General features: G+C 38.5%; 1 protein-coding gene across 4 annotated transcripts in view; it reads left to right on the forward strand.

The window, feature by feature from the left end:
* Positions 1-19833, forward strand: part of mtbp (MDM2 binding protein) — a 29356-nt gene that overhangs the window by 458 nt on the left and 9065 nt on the right. Inside the window, exons 2-14 of one of the 4 annotated variants that reach the window (XM_056379758.1) lie at positions 158-238; positions 322-395; positions 1393-1541; positions 1891-1949; positions 2832-2976; positions 3455-3569; positions 6493-6609; positions 13159-13253; positions 13647-13713; positions 13955-14072; positions 14554-14736; positions 17209-17322; positions 19457-19615. In XM_056379758.1, the coding sequence (XP_056235733.1) occupies positions 158-238; positions 322-395; positions 1393-1541; positions 1891-1949; positions 2832-2976; positions 3455-3569; positions 6493-6609; positions 13159-13253; positions 13647-13713; positions 13955-14072; positions 14554-14736; positions 17209-17322; positions 19457-19615 (1476 nt within the window). The remainder of the gene's footprint in view (positions 1-157; positions 239-321; positions 396-1392; positions 1542-1890; positions 1950-2831; positions 2977-3454; positions 3570-6492; positions 6610-13158; positions 13254-13646; positions 13714-13954; positions 14073-14553; positions 14737-17208; positions 17323-19456; positions 19616-19833) is intronic. The other 3 variants (XM_056379760.1, XM_056379759.1, XM_056379761.1) reach the window with 3 other exon arrangements.

Raw genomic sequence — 19833 nt, forward strand, 5'->3', positions numbered from 1 at the left:
GGACTCAAACTAACAAAAAACCCTTAAATGCATTTAAGGTTTCTTTTTGCTGAGATGACATTGTCTAAATGATTAGCTGTTTATATGTTTTTAGTCTGAAATGAACCGGTAGTCTGGCTAGCATGAAGCCTGGCAGCTCAGTTGTTGTTGTTCACAGGTCTGGAGCCAGTGAAGCGCATATATGACAGACTGGTGGACATTTCAACCCAGGAGTCAGTAGGGATCTCTGTGTTTCCAGGTACAGTAACTGTGTTCATTTTTTTCCCTGCCTGACTTCAATGCAGAAACCCTCCTTAACGTTTTTCCTCCTTTCCCTTTTAGCTTGTTCTCTAAATGGCAGCCCATCAGCCCAGAGGTGGTACTTCGCTGTTCAGGCTTGCCAGGGAATAACACAAGTAAGACATAAAGGAGAGAACCAAGACTATATTTCCAAACAGTAATTTAGATTTCAAGGAGTTGCGCATTAGCACCTATCTGTGTGCTTTTTTTCCCCAATTTGTGAGGTGGTAAAAGTCTTTGCCCAGAAGACTTCTGTGTAGAATAAGGACTGAGAAAATATGTTGCCTCAGTACTCAGTAAGCTGTCTTTTGTAGTGAACTCCTGGCCCTAATCGTATGTAAAGCATCTATTATAAAAACTAAGTGATATCATGTAGTTTTTGTCACAGCAAAATCTTTCTTAGGCAGGAGCTTAACGTCCTGAGCTGTAGTATAATATATAAAAGACGTCATTAAGTCTATGTTCAACCTAAATTGCACAGCTGCAACACAAGCACCTTGTTATTATAATGTATTATAATATTCAATGCTGCTGATCTTTCCTACACTGTATCAAGTTTTCTGACAGTAACTCATTGAACTACTGCTTTTGTGGTGGTGGATAGTGTCCTCAGTAATTCTGAAATACTTTAAACAAACGATCATAGCATATTGTATCTGTTCTTTCATCTTAGTTACTAAATTGTCAGAACAGCAACAAATCAACTGATAATATGAAAATTATTTTCATAGAAGCTGCTACAGCCACGATACAGCAGCAAGATTACAAAATATACAATATATAAAACAAAATTAGCTTACAGTTGAAACATGAATTTGTTTTACTGTACCCCATCATGTCTTTGTGTGAAGTCCAGTTGATGCTCTTCCTTTACGTTACGTAAATGAATATAATAGTTTAATGAATTCAATGCAGGTCAGCTAAACTGATTTTGTTTTCCAGTCCACTCCAGTTATTAGGTGATATTAACACAAAAGGTTACTTTCTAAAGATTTTAATCCTTTGTGTAGATGTGCACACCTTGTGTAATGAGCATATTAAAAAAAATCAAAAAGGAAAACTGAATTATTTATTACATTTATTAGTCCTGAATGTATATCCATTGTTTTGTAGTTTTGCAGCCCGGACTGGGAAGAGTTGGGCGCAGGCCATCAGAAACCTGACAGTGAGGAGGCGAAACCTACTGCTGTGGAGTCATGTCTCAGTTCTCTGAGTAATCAGGAGGCACTGGATCAAAAGGATGACCAGCCAACTCTGACAGAGTGAGCGACAGATGATGTTTTCTGTTCTTTATGTAAAGAAATAGGCTTGTTTTTTCTGCTTTGTGTTGAAGGATTGTGCCAAACACATAAATATGGGTAGTCATAAAACTGATGTTATCTAAATTTGTTATAGCATACTGATATTATATCAACATATTAAATTATTAGAAAGATCTACATTTTATATAAAGACCATTTCCTAATGTGTAGGTCAAAAGTAGATGGAAACTTGTGTGAAGATCTCAAGAATTAAATCAGTCTTAAGAATTAAAGTCCTGGTGTTCGGGCCATTTTGGCCAGTGGGCCCCCCAAGTCTTTCTGATGTGGTCTGAATGACTCTATTGAACAGGTTGTTGGAGGAGGCTGCAGAAGGACTGCATCTACTGTCAGACAAGCTACCACCCCCAGGTACAGTGGACCTGTGAGTTACTGTATGCTATCATTTTGTATCTGTCATCTGTACTGATGTTAACTGTGTTCTGAGCAGGGCTGTCACTTTCTTTAAAAAATATAGTTAGAGTATAATAAAATTAACATGAAATCTATTTAAAATAACTTAAATGCCCTATTTTTTCATCAATTGTGTTGAATCCAGAATACTTCCACACATTTCTTCTCAGATGATTTTGCTTTTTATGGTTATCTTTACAGCATGGCTCGCCAATTTTCTTCACTTTGCCTTAATGAGAACAACAATCATATAGTTTCCTGATGGGACAACGCAGCAAGAAGTTAGATTACTCCATAAAACAATGTGTGCAGTTGGTATTTTGTCTTAGCCAAAAGCTGCCAATAGTGTGGAATTAAATCCTCTTCTGACCCCAAACTCCTCAGCTGTGTTACAAGGATCCGGGCCAATTTCAAGCGAATAGATTTTGAAAATCTGCCTGCTGCAGCCCTGTGGAAAAGGTGCCCTATTGTACTTCGTACATATGCACTCCCCTCTGGGAGAGATAGGAGAGATACTTCAAGTCTGCCTCCCGAAGTGATAATTCACTCTTTAAAGAATACTGCTTAGCATTCACCACCTCCACAGGAGTTCAGGAACAGTCACCCTTCACTGTTAGCTGCCCTGAGGAGCCGGAGTCACTGCTGGCTTCTAACTTTTCTTCCACAGGTTTTGATATTTAGAGGTGCAAACAGAGAAGATGATGTCAGTGGAGCGACTAGCTTAGGTCACTATCCCCTAATGTAATCCTGTAGAGACATGTATGTGAGAAAAAAAGAAGAAAGACAGAAAGAAAGCGTCTAATGAATTCCTCTTTGGTTTGCCCTATATTTCCCTCTCAGGTAAAGCCCTGCTGGATGTGCTGGTATTGGGCTCTGCTGAGCAACCCCCTCCTATTAAAGACCTGCTGCCTCTGCTGGGAGCCCTCAAACACATGTCCTGCTGGCATGGTGCAAAGATAAATGTAGTCACACAGCACATGACTGGGTGAGGAGACAGAAAAATACACATGCAATACATTTAGAAACTAAATGAACATATACTCATATACACAAACAACAGGTAGTTCACTGTGGTACTGGCACACATGACTGTGTGATGAGAAGTTTCCAAAGGAGGCTCAAAATGCAGGAAAAGGAGCAGTATTGTGTGAATTTGCAGGTATGATTATTTCTGAAATGCTCCCAGTTCACCACTAGGGGGAGATAGACGAGTAAATATATACATGTGTTGACTTACAGTAATGGATGAATAGTCTGAGAAACATTTCCACAGAAGCACTCATTTTAGTTAATGGCAGAGTAGCTGCATTAAATTCTCAGCAATATTGCTACTTTACTTCCATAGAAGGGAGAATTAATATGGATCAGGACTTTTATCCTTAATTTACAGGAATCAGCAATAAAACTTCCAGTGCAGGTCATTGAGTGATCCTTTTTTTTTTTTTTTCTTGTTTCTTGCCCAGGTGGCAGAAAGCAGCATCCTACCTGAGTGCTGGTCTGGTGGAGCCTGGCGACCTGGATAGCTGTGTGGACCACAGAGAACTATGGAGGGGCGGCCTGGTTATCAGAGAAAGGAAGGTAAGGGTCTCTGCAAATGAAGTGAGCATGACAAGGAAACATTGGGGATACAGTACTTTTAGTATAAATTATTTTGTATTTTTCATTTTAGTGTAGAAAAATGGAGAAAGAAATGGAGAAAACAAGGAAACTCACTTGAACCTATACAGTATAAACCATGAGAAAAGCCCAGCCATATTAGTTTTTGTTAAAACACAATGTAATGGTTACAAACACAGCAAAGAGGGTGTTGGTGACACAGGACATTTGGGGGCCAAAAAGGCTGGCTTATTACAGAAAGGAAAATTGAGTGTCTGTGTATGTGTACAGTGTATGCATGACTCAGTGCTATGATGAAACTGTCAGTTACAAGAAAGTTAAGTTTTGAAAAATGTGTATGTGGGTGACAGCTGTTAAGATCTATCTGTAATCTTTGTGTATACCTTTATGAATCTATATACAGTAGCTTCAATGCATGTGTTTGTGTCAAAGACTCTGAAGTACTGTAGGAGTGATTGATCTTTTAAAAGCTGCAGAGAAATGAGTTAGTGAGGTCGTGGCTGTTGACAGAAAGGACTTCTTTTGTCTTAGCCTCTCTCTCTCTCTGTGAATTTGTGCGTCCTGGACAAGTACTGTAGATGGCATGAGAAAAAGGCGGAGCCTTTTAAACTCACCAGCTTTCTTGCCCTGGGCTTTTTATTATGAACAGTGTTCTCTGTGAGATGGGGCACACATCTTGCTGGGCTCAGTGAGAAAAGGCAGAGAAAACTGTGGTTTCCTTAAAAGCCTCCTATACCAGGGGTAATTGTGATTCAGAGACCTGATTCATGCCACCGTATGTGTTCCTCTATCTTTTTCATGTGAATTACTCATGCACTGCACACAAGGGCACAGGCGAAATTTTCATGTATTTCCTTTTAAATTGAGTGACTTTTTGAGTCAATGGGGGATAGGTTTTTCTCTACCGCTGAATGAATCTAGAGGAATCACTGGATGTCACTGAGGGGTCATGGGAAATCGCTCTGCCTTGCTGGTATTGCCCTGGCAGAGGCTACCCGGTCCTGCCTGGCCCTGCTCTGACTCGACCTCGCTCCCTGAGGAGTCGGCTGCAATTAGTGATTGGTCCAGGCTTGGGCAAAGGACAAATGTTAGAGAACGCCTCTGGGCAGTTTCTGTCTGCATTTAAAGGACAGTGCTGGTCTTATTGACATGCAGGTACAGTGCTGTTCTTGACCTTTGTTGGAGTTTAAAGAATAAAAAGTACATTTAGATGAAAGTATGGCTAGAGCTTGTAGACACCTGTGTCCACATACTGTTGTGTATATTCTGTCTGGAGCACTTACTTTCAGTTCAGGGAAATCCTAATGCTGTAGCATACAATGATCTGGTGGGCAATACTGCTCTTTCAACTGCACCAGTTTAGGGTAGAGTCAATCAAACAGTCACATATGGGCTCAATACCAGATGTCCACACATTTCTGGTCATATATTGTCTTTTTCTTTCCCGCTTTTGTGCTTCTAGCTGCAATTTAGTGTCAGAGTGAATAGGCCGAGGTGAGTTGACAGAATTTTTTTTGTTGCTACTCTGGAGATTACTTCATGCCCACTTGTACTTCTTTCTCATTACGGGAGAGCTCTGGCAGGTGCAGCAGTTTTCTGTCTCTGGACAGAATTGGCCAATTTTGTGCTATTCTTCCACAGTCCTCTAGAGAGAATCAGCAATCTGTTTCACTGTGGAGTTTCCTTTTATGTCTCATACTGTTGGTGTGCTTTAATCTGGAGATTTTCAGTTGGCATTTTAAGATCATTTTAAACATTGATCAGCTTGCATCTAAAAAATATACAGTTACATCGTTATGTTAAATATATATTTTTTAAAATTTTCACCTCTCCACATTGATAAATTGAAGCAGCATTCCCAGTCAAGTGAATATACCTGGAGGGTTGTTTCTTTGACACAGACCTTTTGATATTTTGTTGTGGGAATGAAGACCATGAAGCCAATAAAACATGCAATTCTATAGCAAAGGCCACACATGCCCACAATTTCTCTTCAAGTTCATTTGAATATTTATGATGTTGTGTCCATCACAATGATATCCAGATTCTTTGGCTGCCATTATACATATCACAGAAATGCCTAAGATATGTTGGATGTAATTTAGTAACAGTATCCCATTAAATAGTTTGTCCACCAGAGAGCATTGACAAGATTATTTTAAATTAAACACATTTAAGTGATTTTTTATAAATAATGTTAAATAAAATAAATATAGATTGATATATCCTTTTTTAGATATCGCTATCAGGCTCAAAAATCCAGTACTGTTCAGACACTGATACGAACTCAAATCTCATTTGGAAAAAGTTTTCCCCAGTCACCTTTCCTCTGTCTGCTTAATTCGGGGTATGCTGAGACAAGCATGCAGCTTCTCCTTCACTGTAGTGACCTTTGTTAAGTTGCTGCCTTCAGAAGTGAGTGGGCTCCAGCAGTCAGTCAGTCAATAAAGGCTTCACAGTCGGAGAGCGCTGGAACAAAGGAGAATTCCGACAGGAATAAAAGCATGTCTGAGAGCAGCCACCACCACTTTACAGCCATGTAATACAGTAGCATAACAACTAATTTGAGTGTATGTGCATGTTTATGACTAACTGCACAGCCATATGATAAACCATAACAATTTTTGAGTTCATTTGAGAACTTAGTAGCTGCATGATATACTGTAATTAATGTTATAGCAATCTTAAGGAGGTCAAACAGTTTGTGTACGTCTGTGATATGTAGCACAGGCACTGATTTCTAACTAGTACTGACTAACAGAGATTGTGTGTCATGGTAAGATCACTTAACTGTTATGTGACCTTCTCTGTGTGTGTGTGTGTGTGTGTGTGTGTGTGTGTGTGTGTGTGTGTGCGTGTATGCGTGTGTGCGTGTGCGCTTCAGTATGTGTCAGAGCTACGTTTCGATGGCTTTTCTCTGCGCTCTCCAGTGCATCACATATCAGGGTCCAGTCTGCTGCAGGCTTCCTACACCACTACAGACCACAAACTACAGTCTGAGGTGAGTCCTTTGCGCTTCAATACTTGTCACATCTTTAAACTTCCTGTTGTTGAATGGAGTAACTGAAAACTGTAGTCTGATGATGAAACTGAGTTGCCGTTTTGTTTCACTTTATTCATTCAGCATCACACTGGGTTCAGTGTGTGCTCTGTTTTGGAGGTGGGATATTTTGTTTTGCTTTGTCCAATCATTACCGAGTTTCCTTCCTGCCCACATCATTTTCATTCCACGTGGAGGATGCTGTAGCTTAAAGAAGATGACTGTAAGGTGCACTGTGGAATTTGTGACTATTAGTAGCGTCATTGCCAGGTTTGCTCCTGTCGTGCACATGGCTGCCATGATGCACATCCTGCAACTAGTTTCAAACGGTTCCACTGATCAATAGTTGCTGGTTGTAACATGCAAAGAAATGTGCCAGCAATGTGTTAACAAAAGTAGGGAAGAAGAAGATGCTAACAAGTAAACTTGGGTGTAATCAACACACAATTTAAAGTATTTTAAAAATAGTTTTTTAAAGACTGAAATGTATTCAACATGTTTGGTAGACCTCAAAAATACACACATTTTTGTGAAATAAAAACATAGTTTTTAAGCCTCACACTGACGACAGCTAGGGCCGGAGGTGTTACGTTTACAGGTTGTCCATCAGTCCATCCCATCTCATTAACATGATATCTCAAATATGGCTCAAGCATTCAGTTGGACTCAAGGATGAACTGATTAGATTTTGTTGGTTAAAAGTCAAGGTCAGTTTGACTGCACAAGACACATTTTCAGCCATAACTCAAGAATTCACACAGCAATTAAGACAAAATTTCACACACATGGTTAATATTTTATATCAATCTGGATAAACAGTGAAGTATCCTTAAACTAGTTTGAGTGGCGAAGTCATACACCTGCAAAGCAGTAATTCTAGTTTTTGTTTGTTTACAAGACAACTCATCACAGGCTGTATTATTCTCATTCACAATTATTGCTGTTTTTGTTGCTATATTTTGTCATTTTCCATTCTCTTGCAGTACTACTATCACCCCTTGAATCATTGGCTTTGCAGATATTGCAAGTAGCCATAGAACTGCTGACCCTTTGTTTTTAGCTGTCCTTCCGGGTGATGCATGATGTAGTGCGTGCAGGCAGTTGTAAACATAGAATAACAATAGAATCGATTGGCACTATTGTCAGCAATACCTGATCCAGTTATTTGAGTCAATATCAGACCAATATCTGATATCAGAAGTGGATTAGTGCATTCTTACTAAATAGCTAGCTACAATATGTAGGTAGAAGATGTCCCCATTCTTTATCCCACCTACAAAGCTCTTGATTGGTTGAATGTTTCTCCAGGTGGGGAGAAAAGCTGTCAGTAGGAACAACAACATTTGAACCACTGAGCTAATCGTTGATGTGAGCAGCAATTCAGAGGTCTGGAACCAGGCTTTGTCAAAGCTGCATCTCATTTAACTTGTCCAAATGCCTCAGGCAGCAAATTTTTTGTTTTTATTGCCACACAGTTGCATGGTTGTTTTAAAGGTCCAATTGTTTGTTTCATTATTTCTTGTTTCTTCCTCTCTGACAAGGACAGTAGCAAGCACAGTCTCCTGCCAGAGTGCTGCAGGGCCTGCACATGATCCAAACATTGTCAGTGAAGAAATCTTTTTCAGAGAAATGTAATTTGTTTGAATCTGTTAATTTCTGCTGCTACAAAGAAAACTATGGTGAAATAATGTGACTAGTGTGTAGTAGGAGTAAATGTAGCAAACGTGATTCATTTTAAAACTAAAACGTATTAGTGTGGACATAGCCTGAGGCTCAGTGTTCGCGCTTGTGACATTCATATCGCCAGCTTCACTTTGAGTGAACGCTCACTAACATTACTTGGAAGGGGTGAAGGCATGTGACTGGACACAAGGTACTATTTTTTTAAGGGTACAGTTCATGAACACTTGCATCGGGGGAAAGCTTTAACCGACATGAGCAAGATAATTGATAATATATATTTGATAATGTTTCAGTTAATTTCCCAGCCCTACTGTGTAGTCATATTCCTACAAACCTTAGGGAAGGTTTGATTGACGGGATGAGTAGATAATGACTGAATTTTAATTTAGGGTAGAAGTGTACCTTTAACCCTTAGTTCAACCCACATCTTACCTCCTAGCTAAAGACTTGAATGAGCTGCACACACTTCATCTTCTAATGATATCTGGTGGCTAGAAGGAGATGGTTGAAAAGGGTCAGTTCTTGGTTGCCCTTTAATCGCATAGAGGAAACTGTGACAGAAGGACCATCAGTCAGATTAATCAAATCAATTTTATCTGCCAATGGGAGTTGACCCCTAGTTCTTCTGTTGGCCTTGTAGCCAGAAAACGGTATTAGAATATAGATTTAACAGATCATCAAGGAAGGCTAATGCCCAATTTTTCAACAGGGGGAAATTTGTAGTCATACATTACTTCCATGGGGTTTGCACTCATCTTTTGTACATAATTTTTCGCCAAATTTTATGTACTTTATAGGGCTATCCTTACCTTCATTTAGCACTAATGTTTCAGCCAAGATCCATTTGTCTTTATTCAATTATCTTTTCCTCCTCTTTTTTTGATAGAGTGGCTCACAGGTATTTGTGTTAAAGCTGATATGAGTCACTCATTGGTCCTGAGAAACTAGAGTGAGCTGTCAGCTCGCTGTGATATCTCCATCCACGCAGTGTGCAGCCTCAGTTGATGTCCATGTATCTAGTATTGACAGTGAGTGACTCATATGACCTTATGTCAGAACTACTTCTTCAAGCTCTTACTAATCACAACAGGAGGACATTGTCAGACATTGTAGTTGCAATACATATATTTTTGCTTTTAAATTTCAGTTCTCTTGAATTTAATTAAACCCAGCGATAACTGAACTCTACTAAAAGTGTGTAATAGCTTTTTTTAATTAATCAGTTAATCATTTGCTCTATTAAATGTCAGAAAAAAAGTTTCCCAGAGTCCATGTTGATGTCTTCATGTTTCACTTGTTTTGTCCGACCAACACTCCAACAGCCAAAGATAGTCAGTTTGCAATGAAATGAAACAGAGAAAATCTTCAAATCCTCACAATAGGGGAGCTGGAACTCGTGGCATGGCTCTAGGGATGCCAGTGGTGTCTCTTAACTAACTTAACTTTCATCTAGTTTGAAAAATTTTAATTCCTCCACTGTTTTGGTTTTTTGACTAAAGATTTTGCAAACCTAATGGCATCCCTGTCAACCTGATGCGTACTTTGAGTTTGGGGTGCTATAATGAGTGTGTGTACCTTTGTGTGGAGAAGATGTGCTCTGGTTGTATGTTTGTATTGTGGTGGCTGTGCACTTTGTAAAAGCTGTATTTGTACAGAGAATGTAGTCTGTGAGACAAGGTCTTTTATAACAGTTGGTATATTTCTGTAATGAGTTTTCTTATGTAGATTAATATTCATAACAATGAAACCACACAGGAGCTCTGCACAAGAAGTAATGGCCAGATATGACACACACACACACACACACACACACACACACACACACACACACACACACACACACACACACACAGCCTTTATTAGCATGAATTAGATTAGTTTTAAAGACACTTGGTTGAGAGGATGCGGTTGTACACATTAAAGAAATACTGAAAAGAATCATTAGTTCCTCAGGCAAGAGTAGTGATACCTTTGTGTTGTGTTTATCTTAACCATTGTCTGCTTTGTGAGTTTTTGTCTGGCATCCGTTAGTGAGTGTTTGTGTTGTCGTGTGTGCTCATTATTCAGTTAACACAGCAGATTTCCATAGTTAAGGTGTGTGTACTCATTAATGTGTCCATGGAGAGTGAGACAGTGTTTATGTGTGTGTTGTGTGATCTAATCAGATCCCTGCACAGAGAAGCAGATGGCGATGATTGTCTTGGCACACAATAAAAAAAAAAAAAAAAACTCTGAGGACAACAAAACTATCACAACTCCGCACTGCTGGGATAACTGGCTCTGTAACGCACTCATACACATACACAATCTAAACTATGCTCAGACAAAAACTATTAGGCCTCCTCACTGTCAGGAGGGACTGCTGTGATAATTACACACGCACACACACAGGCTCAGTGGCCAGAGAGGCCACACTGCTGTGTGACCACCAAACAAGAGGTGTTTGTTCAGTGTGAGATTTAGGAAATTTACTGCACATTAGGAACAACCTGCAGGCAAGTATGAAGTATAGGAATGCTTGTATCACATACTTGTAATATGGTTGTCTATTATTATTATTATTATTATTATTATTATTGTTATTATTAGATAATATATAATGATATTAAATGTTAGCATATTAAATCTAGTATTGTGATATATTATATAGTAGCTTGTTTTGAGAAATTCAATTAAAGCCTCATTTATACTGGACAAAAAACCTGCTAACACCCACTAACATCTGGCTTTTGTCTTCAGTGTGAAATGGTAAAATCAGCCATTCAGTCGCAGGTCAAATGACTCTGCGGCAGACATGGGTATTTATTCCAGCTTCAATGTAAATATGACATCTGGGTGACCATGCTAATTTCCACGCTGTGACACAGACCTGTCACCTGCCTAGCACGGTGCTATTAAACCAGAATCACTGTGGCTACACCTTTTGCTGTGCTTTGTAACTGCATGTGATGACATTACTCTCTGCAGTTGTGTGTCTGCGTTCTCTCAGTCCGAACAGAAAGGCAAACTTGTCAGGCAGTGTTAAGGAATTAATTAATTAATTAATTAACATTTTGTTATCCGCGGTTTAAAAAAACTGCTTTTGCGCTAATGTTGGTGTAATTGTAGCTAATGCACATGATTAAATACTTAATATCAAGGTGTGTCTTCATATTGATCCTATAAGTTAATATTAACATAGTACAGTTCTGTTCGTTGAGCTTCAGCACCGCCCACAATGATGCAAACACTTCAAACGCCGCAGATTTAAATTTAAATGTAAACTGTACATCTATTCCACACGTTTCAAAACATATATGGCAGTAATTCATCTGAATCATGTCACAGATGCCCTTTTTGTTCTTCTAAATTTATTCTGTAATGAATGTTCTCTCACAGATTAAACAGCTCTACAACTTCTTCCATCGGTGACATTAAGTCTCTTGGAGTGTCTCTTTTTAATAACGCCTTAACCGTGTTTGTCAAGGGAGGGGAAGAGTTTCACCTTACTCTTTCTTTTGGGATTTAAACAGTTTTCTCACCAAATCTTCTTTACAACTTTCACACTTCTTCCACTCCTGAGCATTTTAACATGCATTAAAAGTTATCCATCAGTTGGTAACTGCTAGAATTTATTTATTTTTTGGTCAGCAACATTTACAATTACTTGTTGCTGCCTAATGTGTTATACCCTTACTTCTGGACATGGAAGTAGTACAGAATATAAGATTTCTGTTGTTGAAAATACCGTCAGTGTAGCTCTATGAAGGCTTCTGTGCTCAACTATGTACAGGGGAAAGCACACATGAGACTAGATTACAACAATCTATGTAAAAGAAATGAGTGAGAATAATAGGTAATGCCCCTGCCAAGAAAAAAGAGCACCACTGCAATCTGTATGAAGTCACTTTTACAGTAATTGCATACTGAGTCATGTTTAAACATGCAAAAACATTTAAACCACAGGCATATGCAATTTTAAACCATTACAACGGATCATTTCAAGTGGTTGTAAGTAATGAGGACAATTAAATATTGGAGGTTTTAATGATCTGTTTGGTTCATCTCTTCAGGCCACTACATTAGTCAGACTCTTCACTGGGTTGGACAAGGGAGTAATAAACTTTCCTATCTTGCCAGCAAAAGTAGGAATTCAACCAGTATTCATTAAAATCTTCATCTGCTCTTAATCTGTAGGACTCTCTCAGAAATAGGTCGGCACTTCATTTTTGTTCCAGTTCAATAAATTATGAGATTGAAATTTCAGGCTTTGCTCTGTATTCCTGTAAATGTCTGTATATGCAAATGACCTGTTTTTCTATGTGGCAAATGATTTATATATTATTGATTTTCTTATAACATAACAAGATCATTAGATAATTAGGACAGACTGTTGAATGTAGGCCTTTTTTAATGTGAGTAAGGCTTTAGTGTGTGTGTGACAAAACAAAAGATGTGTTGAGGTTTTTATTAATACCGAAACAATTTGTGAAATAATTGATTAGTAGGTCAACGAAAGGTTAATCAACAAGTATTGTAAGTCATTTATCAGTTCTGGTTCTTCTTCTCCAATGTGAAGATTTGTTGCCTTTCTTAGTTTTTTTTATGATTAATATTGTTGTAAATTGATTATCTTTGTGTTTTATACTGTTGGGCAGACAAAACACAGCACCTGAAGACCTCACCTTTGGCTGTTGATACTTGATCTGACATTTTATCAATCAATTAGAGAAAATAATTGATGGATTAATTGATAATGTAAATAACTGTCTTCTTCTCTGTGTTTGTTTCTTTCGTTATTTCATTCTCTCCACACCCACCTTCTCTCTGTCTGTCTTGAGTTTGCAGGTCTGTCATTACTACACACCAGTTTTGGACTTGGTTCAGCTGGTTAATCTGTTAGACCTGCCCAGCTTTCTGATGTCCAGCACCCACTTTGAACTGTATCCTCGTTTCGAAGTGTGTGTGTGTGTGTGTGTGTGTGTGTGTGTGTGTGTGTGTGTTTTTGTGTGTGTTTTTGTGTGTTTGTGCACTTAAAAAGAAAACTAAAGTAACATCACTTTTACTTCAATCCACATTTAAATGAACCTGCATGTGTGGAACATCTACGCCATATGTTCAGATTTTAGTATATTAATACCATGTAGTATAATGTCACAAGTAAAGTATTTGATAGGTATCATAATAAAACTGACTGTTAATATATATTATGCATATTGATATTCTAAAAATTGCAGCTTTTTATTGCAAATGTTCCCAATTAATTTTCCTGTCAAAATGTGGTTGGTAGCTTCTGTTCGCTAATATTGTACTATTCCTTAACGACTAACAAACAGAGGTCTGTGTGGGAAGTCAGCTAAGGCTAAACTCCTATTGGACCAGCTGAGGTCACTGCGTGGAGAGGTATATGCCCATGAGCTGTACTCTTATATGTACAGAAGTCTGCTGTAGAAAGTTGTAATTTCGAGTGAAGCAAAGAAGGACATTTTTAAAGGTTTTTCCTTGACAAGGAGAATCTGTTTTCTTTAGTCTACAGGCAAATGTATATCAGACATAGAAGATAGATACAAGATTCATCTTGTGTGTGATTTATGGGACTTGGGGACTGTGTGTTTAGGTTTATTGACTGTGTTTCTATCTCCAGGTTGGAGCATTGTTCAGCCTGTCATGTATAGTCACCCCCATCGCTCAGCCCACAGCCAGCCAACTCAGCTCCCAGCGCTGGAGGGAATCTATAGCCAGGAGACCAAAGTCCTTACCTGGTAAAACATTTCTCTTTAAGCCCTTTTCATTACCTCATTAAATGGATGACTGGCAGCAAAAGAGAGGAGCTATATCGTCTTCTGTAGGGATATAGATTGGTAACTAGGACTACACTTATATTCATTATAATAAAACCTTCTATTGGAAGCAGATTTGGAAATGGGACTGAATTAATTTGGAAAACTGCTGGAAGGATCAGGAGAAAAAATATAAAAGAAGGTATAATTAATATGCCATACATGGGGAAATTGGATTTCCCGCAAGTAGAAAAAAATAAAAATAAGAAAAAATGACAGCAGGGATAAGTTCTATAATAATGCACTTGACCAGCAATTTATACAGTAGAAACGTATGCAGAATAAGATAAAAACTATTCAAAGGGAGCAGCAGACTATTATACAACAAAATTAGTTATATAACAGTATTTTTCTGCTGTCGAGTAACTCGTGATGTAACCTCTGTCCCTCCTTTCTCACACAGTAGCGCCTGACGTAGAGGTGAAGGGTGAAAGCGTTCACTACTTCCTGCTGGTCCAGGGCTCAGACGATGTTGGGTGTGGAGCCTGCAGGGTCAGGATGTTGCACTCAGACAGTCAAATTAATGGAGCGGCTGCCATGGCAACCGTCACCAGGTTGCTGAAAGAGAAGTCTCTGTCATCATCAGGTATATTATGTTGTCATGTTCATAGAGATGCGTGTGTGTGTGTGTTTCTGTGTGTGTGTCTGTGTCTCTGTGTGTGTCACTGTGGATGTTTTGGTGTCACTTTAATCTGTTACCTGTTGATTTGCAGTATCTTGGACCTAAGAGTCTATTTGAGAAAGTGAGCAAGAGCTTGACAAAAACCTTTATCTAACTTCCCTATGTCCTAATGTTGTACTGCAGGGGTTTTCAAAGGCTACCACTGCCTAAAGTCAAGACACCTTTGCCTAAATCTTTGCTTATATTTGCTTATGTTTTGGCAAATTGGCACTCTTAACAGTATGCCACATTAGCTGTAAGCAGTTCCTCTTTGCAATGTACCCATGGATGTAACAGGCAACTATCACTGCATTACTTTGATTTTACTACTTTACTGAAGATAACTCATTCTCAAGTGAGTTTCTGAGTGTCTTTTTTTTCTCTGATCTCTAAGTGGATTTATTGAACTTTTATAAGCAATAGACATCAGAGATAATGGTATCCTTGGAAAGTGTAAGTGAATTTAATATGTGTCAGGTCTGTGTGATCAGATTTGAGAACTCAGTGGAGTACAACTGTTTACACTAAGGGTTTTATTTACCTTAAGCTCTGTGTCGTAGTCTGTCCGTGTTGGTGAGCAGGACAAATCAACAGTCCACACGACAATAACTAACTTCCTGTTGTTTTTAGAACACCAGCATGCACATGTCTCTTCCACCTCACACAGTATCTTTGACTCATGTTTCTCCATGTACGCCTCACAGTTTGAAAACCTCTGTTGTACTGTAATCAAATTTAGAGAGCACTAGTATTTTGTCAGCATTTGGAGGCCTTGGAACACGTAGAAGTAATTTGTTCTCTGCCACAAGAAAAGCCCTTCAAACATCCTGTTCTCTTAAAGCTGCTGCTCAGCTTGATTGGAGTAGAAGCCCTTCTGGCTTCACTGACAGAGGTTGAGGAGCTGTCCTTGTTCATCAGGCTAGCCTGTGTTACAAAAAGTGATAGTCTTCAATGCTATTGGCTATTTCTGACTCAAGAGATTTTCTTCATTTGTGCTGCATGTCTCTTTTTTGCCACCTCTTCCTCCTTCTTCACTTCTTCTTCTCCCTCCTCTCAGCACTGGAAAGTTGTGACTGTTCTGTTAAGGCTTTTCTCATCTTTGTCACTTAAATAAGAACAATCAATTAAAGACGCGAAGGAGTGAGAAAGGGTATTGATAGGAGGAGGAGGAATAGAGTGAATGTATAGATGGTTGGGTGGTGGACTGGTCCTGTTTGTAGGGGACTAGATGGATGAATGGACATTTGTGGAAATGGAAATCTCACGCTGTTGGTTGTTTTGTTCCTTAAACTTAAAGCGTCTTTTGTGATGAAAATCCTTTAATGTTCTTTGGCTTTATATGATATTCAAGAGACCTATTGTGGGGTTTCCTCCTGAGACTCCCTGCTGTTAACATTTCATGCAACCTTCAGGAGACATTTTTGAAATATTTTTAAATGCAGAGCAGGACTATAAAAGGTGCCCTAACTGTGGCAATGTCACGGCAGAGTTTTCAGTCAAAATGAAAGTCTTAAAATGCACCCTTGAAGGTTGTTGCACCTGAACAAAAGTATATCAATACACCTTTGTAAAATGTAATTCATCAACCATCCATTTACATATTGGAGCAATAATCATAGGTGTGTATCTTTTTGTTATTGTTTACTAATCCAGTTGTTCTTAGCCTCTTTACTTTAAAATGAAGCATAGTCTCCTTGAAACCCTAATCACATGTTGCATATGTCAGAGTTGTGAGTGATTCCACCAGTGTGATTTTGTGTCTAATTGATGGTGTTATGTATCCAAGCGTCTAAGTATGAATACTGTGTTAGTATATAGGAAATTTAAGAAGGCAGTAGAATATCAATTTTTGTCAGCCATGTGAAACCAATAACAATTTCAAAGATTCAGCTTCAAGCTTGTTATGCCAGTACTTTCCCTAGTGTAAGGGATTTGCCTTTGGGATCATCCTCAAACCACAATATTGCAAATTTCGCTGTTAGAGGGTAATCCAGTAATGTATTGGTCTTCCATAAAGTTCAGGGATTTACGTGAAACAGATTGGTCAATTTCAAAGCTGCAGAGGCTGAGATATCCAGACTGTCAGTCACAGGGTTTTTCCCAGGTTTTCATAGGGCTTAGGTGCTGTCTGGGTTCCGGGGTATGTGGTGGTTTAGGGATTTGAAATCATTCAAAGGATATTTAAGTTAAGTTTTTTTTTTTCACATTGTTTTTCAAATATTTGAAGTAAACTGACTAAGGGGTGGAGTGCCCATAAACCTCTCTGTTGCCCCTGATCCGACTAGAACAAAATCAAAATGTTCAGTGAGTCCCATTCCAAACAATACACAATTGAGGTTTGCAAATTATCTCATCATTCTGTTTTTTCCCTATTACTAAGTGTCTCTCTTCGATCAGCAGGAGCTGTAGGCGACATCTTCCGCCCTCTGCCCTGTCTCCAAGGAGACAGCCTGCTGAAGAGAGAGAGGAAGGTGACCCAGGTTCAGACTCTGGTACTCAAAGAATATCTCAGTAAGTACAACATTTAAAGAGCTCCTGAAATGGAAAATGAATCCCAGAATATATAGTAGTTCTGAGGAAGAAAGGTATAGAGCTGAGCATTATGTAGACAATAATGCAAATGATTGCAAACTGTCTAGCCAGACAGATTTCATCACAAATTCATATCACAATATATCACAATTGATATAGATATATTTTAGAGCTACTGTTGTGCTTTAACTAATTGCTTGTATGTTAAAGTTGCATAATAACCACAGACGAGCCCTCAACACAGCATCTTAAGCTCATTAAAATATGTCAGTCAAAATATTCCCCCAAGCAGGAGAGGGAAACAACCCCCTGACAGCACAGTAGAGGAGATAACTGATTTGGAAGTTTTATGGGAACAGAATTGTCACAAAACAGATTTATATTATTTTTCTCACCTAACTAATGTCTGTGGTGTATCTTCATCAGGGGTAATAAAGGTAATAAAAGGGTAATAAAACGAATTTGATAATGTTACTTGGCCTGAAAGGGATGCTTGCTCAAGCTCTTTGTCGATCTCCAAAAAAACTGGAAACTATTTAAATACTTGATTCATCATTCCGGTAATTTTGCAAAAATGCCAAATATTTACATATTAAAAATTTGAATGAACACTTGACTGTTGGTTGCACAAAACAAGAAAATTAAATATCATTTTGACATATGATATTTTATTAATTGATTGAAAAAATAATTGGTAGATGAATTAACAATGAAAACAATCCATAGTTGCAGCCCTTTATAATTGAAAAAATATTTTCTATAAAACTAGTGAAGCAAGACGATGTGCTAATCCACTTGTGCTACTCACTATATGTGTTTGTTTTATTCAGTTACCAACAGGTAGAAAAAAATTATTTGACAGGAGTCCTCAGTGTTGCTTGTTTAATATAAATAGAGTTGAGATCAACAGTCTTTAAGATACATTATATCCTGAGACAAAGAGATGGAGGGAAGAGATTCTTGAAACTTCTTGATCTGTCATCAGTGTAAACTCACGCCTCTTTCCATCCCTCAGCACAGGCTGGTGCATAGAAAGACTGTTGAAATATCATTATTTTACAAACCCACATAATGTCTACTTGGCAAGCAAAGATAGTGGAACACCAGTGGAGTGGATCCAGATTAAAGGAAGTGGAGTGAAATTCTTCAGACTTGAGGAAAAGTGTTAGGACTATTCTTTGAAAAGGCCGTGAGCAGAATGAAGAGGCCTGACAGACCACAGGCCTTAATGAAATTCATCGCAATATATTCTGACTTGGCATTAAATTGGAAAAAGGCATGTCCTCATAAGTTGCAAAACTTAGAAGCACTGAAGTTTTCTGATTGTGTGTGTGTGTGTGTGTGTGTGTGTGTGTGTGTGTGTGTGTGTGTGTGTGTGTGTGTGTGTGTGTGTGTGTGTGTGTGTGTGTGTGTGTGAGAGATAGAGAGAAAGAGCACCATCATGGGTGTCTTCATCTCATAGACTGTAACCAGTCTGTGTCTCTGCTGCATAAGTATAAAAGCTGATGCATGTGTGAACCAAGGACTTCAGTTATAATGTTTCTCTTTTTCCATTTCCGTGGACATCAAACTCAACTTTCATTTCTCCATTATACCCACGTCACTGTGCAGATTCTGTTGATATGCAAGAAATACTCAACATCTTCAGTATTTTACTACTAAACTAACCTTAGATACGTGAACTAGAAATAAAAAGTTTCTTTTTTGAGTTTACATATACATTTATGCTGGTGGTAATAAAGTTTAACATTTGATGAAACTCTTTTACATAAAACTGTTTGGCCAAATTGTTGCTTTATAGAGAGAAACTATAAAAATGTCCACATATCATTTCAACAGCTCACCTTCGCCCTTTATGATGTCATAACAGCCCTGTGCATTTCTTTTATGTGAGACTACCAAAGTGTAATTACCCAGTGCAGCTTTAAATTAAAACTGAAACTAATTAAAGGAATACACTTCTGTTTTGGAAGACAATCAATCATAAGCTCACTTTTTATGTAACATTAACACTGATGCCAAAATCTTCCACCAGCTGTAAGTTTGCCAGTGAGCCATAAGCTCAATCTAAAATGTCGCCAAAATGAAAACCAGCCTCTGCTTGTGTTTCCAGGACAGAAAGAAGAAGCATCAGCCTCAACTTCAATACCAGTCAACGACTTGAAGGTCATTCTGAGTTTGGCCAGGGAGCAATATCTGAAGATGATTGACTCCACTCTGCCCTCTGCTGACACCTGTCTGACACACGAGCAGGAGACTGCCAGGACCTCAGGTATGGAAGAAGAAAGAGACAAAAAAAAACAAGCCAACTGTATTTTCACATCTGCTCAAAGCCACACTAGATGCAAACAGTGGAAAATTTGTCAGTAGGCTGGTCAATCTTTGTCACATAAACACAATGAAAAACCTAAATCACAAAGACATCTTTTCCTGCATAATAAGATATGTGGAAAATATCGCCGTTGTTAGAATTACAGCTAGGATGCTGAC

Source organism: Seriola aureovittata, chromosome 7, assembly GCF_021018895.1.
Source record: "Seriola aureovittata isolate HTS-2021-v1 ecotype China chromosome 7, ASM2101889v1, whole genome shotgun sequence".
NCBI lineage: Eukaryota > Metazoa > Chordata > Actinopteri > Carangiformes > Carangidae > Seriola > Seriola aureovittata.